Source organism: Crinia signifera, chromosome 8 (genome assembly GCF_055691185.1).
Source record: "Crinia signifera chromosome 8, ASM5569118v1, whole genome shotgun sequence".
NCBI lineage: Eukaryota > Metazoa > Chordata > Amphibia > Anura > Myobatrachidae > Crinia > Crinia signifera.
Window position 1 is genome coordinate 156,104,769 of NC_139224.1, and position 5,842 is coordinate 156,110,610.

The 5,842-nt window shown below is 44.6% G+C and overlaps 1 protein-coding gene across 1 annotated transcript; it reads left to right on the forward strand.

Annotated features, from left to right (window-relative positions):
• The first annotated feature begins 678 nt into the window (after positions 1-678).
• LOC146026650 (E3 ubiquitin-protein ligase TRIM39-like) lies at positions 679-5,315 on the forward strand. Its single transcript, XM_083157482.1, has one exon. It carries the CDS (start codon positions 860-862, stop codon positions 2,591-2,593), a length of 1,734 nt encoding a protein of 577 aa, XP_083013608.1. The 5' UTR covers positions 679-859; the 3' UTR covers positions 2,594-5,315.
• The last annotated feature ends 527 nt before the right edge of the window (positions 5,316-5,842 follow it).

Genomic DNA, 5,842 nt, shown 5'->3' on the forward strand with positions numbered 1-5,842 from the left:
TCTCTGAGTCCAGTCCGGTGACACAGCGATCCCTCCCCTACGCTCAGTAAGTCATGCCGTGCAAGTGTGTCATGTTATGGTAAGATGATTGTGCATATAAGATGTCGGGCATTGTACTGAGTTGTGTATCCTAGTGTGCTTTTTAAGATGAACTGAAGCATGATGGGATGCAGAAGGGGAGGAGCCTGCAGCCAGAGGAAAATGTTCAGCTATAGGTGCCTTGGCTCCTGCGGACCCTCCTACATCTCAAGGTGGAGCTGTGTCACCGGACTGGACTCAGAGAAAGGGGTTTGAATGGTAAGTTCTTACAAAAAAAACCTTTTCGTTATTAAAAATAATTATTGAAGAATCGTAACAAATGATTTTACTGTAATTTGATTAAGTAGCTTTTGCCTAATCCCCGTTCAGTACATTCTTCTATATGTTGTCCCTTTCTGGGTTAGCTGTGCCTGTAGGTATTACCTGATATGGAAGTTTTACCCCACCCAGGTGGAGATATATCAAGCTTTGGAGAGAGGGAATGTGGAAATGTTGTCCAAATCCACCAATCCGCTTCTGTCAATTCTACTAAAGTCTATGAAATGCCTGAAGCTGATTGGTTATTTTGGGAAACTTCTCCACTTCATCTCTCTACAATGCTTGGTAAATCTCCCTTCCTGAGTTGAGAATTTGGGGGGAATTCAGTCTTGCACTTTATGACTGCAAGATCTCACTCAAAAGTGTTCACGATCCCATAGGGTAGAGAGCAGTTTTGGGTGAACAGGAGGGCTAAATGGGATGGCAATTGGCTTTCCCCTATGAGACCTCTAATTTCTGAGTGTCTGAAACTCACTTTCATTTCTCTCTTCTGCTACCAGCGATGGCGTCATCTGATCTGAGACAGGAGCTGAACTGTTCCATCTGCCTGAACATTTATACAGATCCGGTCACCCTGAGATGTGGACACAGCTTCTGCTGGGCCTGTGTTGATCGTCTGCTGGATACACAGGAGGGGACTACAGTATTTACCTGTCCAGAATGCAGAGCAGAGTATCTGGATCGTCCTGCACTAGAGATAAACAGAAAGCTCTGCAATATTGCAGAATGTGTACGCTCTATTCTAGAGGAGGGAACTGGGATGTTCTGCACTTATTGTGTCCACTCTCAAGTACCTGTTCTTAAAATCTGTCTGAAATGTGAAGCTGCTCTCTGTGATATACATTGGAGGACACACAACAAGTCAGCAGAACATGTCTTGGTTGATCCCACCACTTCCTTGGAGAAGAGAACATGTTCCCTCCATAAAGAGATCTTGAAGTATTTCTGCACTGAGGACAATGTCTGTATCTGTGTGTCCTGCAGTTTGGCCGGAGAGCATCGGGGACACGTGGTGGAGATGCTGGGTGAGGCCTTTAAGAAGAAGAAGGAGAAACTGAGAAATGTTCTGCAGAAATTGACAAGAAAAAGAGATGAGACTGAGAAAAGTATTCAGAGTCTGCAGAAACGCAGGAGAAAAAATCCGAAAAAAGCAGCTGGCTTAACAGAGACAGTCACTGCCCTGTTTAGAGACCTCAAGAGACAGCTGGATGACCTAGAGAAGAGAGTGCTGAATGAGATCTCTAGGCAGGAAGAGAGTGTTTCACTCTCAGTCTCCGATCTGATTCAGCAGCTGGAAATGAAGAAGGATGAGATTGCCAGGAAGATGTGTCAGATTGAGGAGCTGGGTAACATGTCTGATCCAATGACTATCTTACAGGAACCAGACACAGGTGACTTGTCTGATACAGAGGAGCCATGTTGTATGACTGATCCAATGTCTATTGGCCAAAAACAGGTGAAGGAGGAGGGAGATACTGAGAAGAATGAAGAGGCGGTCATCGAGAAGTTGAATAGAGAGGAAAGTGGAAGACCTAATGAGCATGCCAATAAAGTAGGGGACCTGGATGTGGGTCTTATATCAATGAAATTACTAATATTATCTGATATAATAACAGGAATAAATGTATGTTTCTATGTGCAGGCATCAGAAGACCTATCACTGGATGCAAACACAGCGGGTAATAATATAGTTATCTCAGAAGACATGAAAACTGTATTCACGTCTTCAATAGAACAGAATCAGCCAGAGACACCAGAGAGATTCTGGGATTATCCTCAGGTGTTAAGCACCAGGGGATTCTCCTCAGGGCGACATTATTGGGATGTGGACGTCGGTAACGCAGACACCTGGCGTGTGGGGATGTGTTATCCCAGTGCAGACAGGAGAGGGGAGCAGTCAAAAATTGGATGGAATAACAAGTCTTGGTGCTTGGATAGGACTTCTGATAAGGCGCATTCAGTGATACATGACAGTAAGACGATCCCGTTACCTGCCAGTGCTTCCTATGAGAGAGTGAGGATTTATTTGGATTATGAGGCAGGACAGATGTCCTTTTTTTCTATGACCTTTTATTCTGTGACTGACATGATCAGACACTTACACACCTACACTGCCACCTTCACTGAGCCCCTACATGCTGTATTAGGTGTATGGGAAAGGGATTCTGTACAGAAATATGAGAGGAGACTGGAGCTGGTGGGAGGGGAATCTGATTGGTCGCATTACATAATATGATGCAGTGGATACAGAAGTATATATGTATATACAGACAGTGAGTCTGGTGCAGGGAATTGGTGTATAATTGTGTGGGCACTGCAAGTTGTGTATTCAGTGTTACAGTAGTTGTGTGTCCTGTCCAATGTTATCTGTTCTATTACTGACAGGGCAAATATGTATCAGTCATACAGTCATGTGTATCAAACAGCATAATATTTATATGTAACTAAAGTAATGAGTATTCTTCAGTTATTTATTAGTGATGTAACTAATAAAGGTTCCGGAATGTTTCTGGTATCTTGCATTATTGGACTGTAGAATATAGGCTGCATTGGATGGGACTTTACCATCCTTGCTGCCATGTGCCTGCATCATCGGGGGCGGAACTGCAGGTGGGGAAGGTGTGTTGTGCAGAGCGATAAAGCTGTCTAACATTTGTGGGCTGCATGCAAAACCAGCCAGTATTTACCCTGCACAGAACAAATATAAATGTTCTTGCTCCCCCTGCAGGACAATATGGTTTCTTTCAGACACAAAGTTACTTTATGTTTTTGCTTTCTGTACACCCCTTTCACATCGCACCTCGGACCCTGGTAATTACTGGGTTGATGACGTGACGACTCGGGTCGAGGTGTGGCGCTAGAGCTTACTACCCAGGTCATCCTTTTTATAATGGGCGGACCTGAGTTTAACGTGAAAGCATCGGCCCGGGTTGGTTCTGGTATGGACCCGACATCAAGATCCCAGGTCCGACCCAGCATTGCCATGTGAAAGGGGTATCACAAACATGAATCAGGCCCTTACTGTCATATGGTGGCTGGAGAGATGCAGGGGAAGCAGTATACACACAGGAGATATAGGCCCTTATTCTGATCGGTGCGGCCGGAGCCGAATATGCGGCCAGGACCGTGCGTCCTAAACCCCGCCTTTCGTACGGATCGCTCACTCCGTCCGAATGCGGTAATCCGCTGACCGCACGGAGCACGAGTGTATTTCTTACGGATACACCTCCTCCATCTCTTGGAACCTCCCCCATCATTCGATGGTCGCAGAACATCGAATGCAGGACCGAGTGATCCGCCAGCTCCCGTAACCTCAGACCACACGGGCATTTCTCCGTGCAAAAGCAGGGATCTGGGCGGGCAGCTGACATCCGGCAATGTCATATGTCCGCCCCCTACACGTGCGTCACGGCCGCATTACCATACGGACGCCCAGCGTTTTCATGGGAACGCCCATGAAACGCGGGGTGTAAACATATGGTAATGAGCCCAAACAACCCTTCACGCCCCTCTCCACCCCCTGTTCGTAGTGTACACATTTCATGCGGAATTTGGCCGTGCGTCCCGCTCGCACATGCGCAGAGACACCTCTGCACATGCGCAGACACAAAACATCGGCGGCACGAACGCACGCGGACATTACCGCACCATGATTGGGAGGTCGACACAAGTATTAGTTCGACGTGAGCTTTTCATTGCTTTTTGAGCTGGTAGGCGATATTTCATGCCTACCCAGTGGTGTAGCGAGGTGCCACGGCGCCTGGAGCAAGGGCATGTTCCCCCCCCCCCCCCCCATTTGTAGTAGGTGAGGCTCCTGCTCCGTGAAAAGTGGGCATGGCCCAACATTATACCACACACGTAATGCCCAATGCACATCTTAGCAAACTTTGTAATTCCAATTACACATAAGCCACAGCCATACTAACACACTATTGGGGACATATGTATATCTGGCACTATTGCGGTTATATGTGTATCTAGTGCTGCACAATTGGGGGCATATGTGTATCACACCCCCATTTTCATTGGCCACACCCCATGTGACATGGGGCTACACCCATTTTTTGGTCGCACACAGTACCACTGAGTATTTTTTTAGACTTGCACCACTGGCTGGGGGGCATTGTTCATCTGGCACTTCATCCACGACCCCCATAGAGGGAGAAAAGAATAGGTGCTACCGTGCCCGCAAGGTGGCGAGCGCTCACCATGCTGTCTGAGTATGGGCAGTCGGGTTCCCGACTGTCGGAGTCCCATACCACACCCATTTGCAAAGTGATTTGTCACTCCATAACACTCGTGGTCTTGTTGACGCCAGCTCCCTGCAACACAAGACTCCTTACCACTTCACCATCCTCAGTTCAAAGACTGCTTGTCTCATATCCCCACTGGCCCTCCCTATCACTAATTGTTCTTGTATGTTTTACGTCACCCAATATTATAAAATAAAATATTTGATTTTTTACATCACTGTTTCAGCCACTACATGTTTTTTTTTTTTTTTGGTAAACAATTTTTTTATTTGAAAATACAAAATAAACAAAATATACATTTTACAATACTGATGTGTATACTGTAAACATCGTGTATATTCAAGAAATAACAACATTAAATATGTCTCTATAAGGCTCCGTGTATCCATTTTACTCGTATTCATTATTTCACCTGCCTCTGATGTTTTTGTGTACTTTTCTTCTGACTAATCCTAATGGCATTATTAATTGCAGGTAGACTTATTCTAGATTAAAATAAACTCAAAGGATAACGAGCCTGCTATTATTTCTATTACAAAGTACATGTCTGAAAGTCTATTTTACATCGTCTCTTCCACTATATCTCGCCGGGCCCATGTTGTTAATTCAAGGTCACTAAGTTGCGGCAGGAAGAATATATTTCTACGATTAATTATTATAATGGCGGATGCCAATGACTATATTTCTACCTTTAACATCAATCAACATTTAGCTCTTATTTTTATACATATACTCATCTATATAAACAACAGGGGGTAAAAAGGGGGGGGAGGGAAGAGTTAGGGGGGGGGGAATCCTTCCAAAATCAATTTTCAGGTTTCGTACCTCAGTGTCTTACAATTTATCACTTTCCCTTTTTTTTTTTTTTTTTTTTCTCTATTCTCCTGCTATTCGCCGTAGGAGATACCAGGAGGTAGATTCAAAGAGTTTCTGTATGCGTTCCTGTATAGTCTGATCTAAACTCCTAATATATAGCTCCCATTTCTTATAAAACCGAGGGGCACCCTTTTCTAAGTCTGATAAAGTGCTCTGTCTTTCATAAAACAATATATTGAGGATAGCTTTTTTTAATTCTAATATAGAGGGGGCTCTTCCATGGATCCAATGTAGTAGTATTAATTTTTTTGCTAGAGTTAATATAATCGTAAGGATTGGTATTATCTGCGTTTTTTTAGGGCCTAATTCCCATGTGTGGTATTGCAAGAACAGACAAGCCAGTGGATTTTTCTGTA

Bases quoted from the DNA above. Each gene is read 5' to 3' on its own strand.
- LOC146026650 (XM_083157482.1), top strand. From the start codon at position 860: ATGGCGTCATCTGATCTGAGACAGGAGCTGAACTGTTCCATCTGCCTG.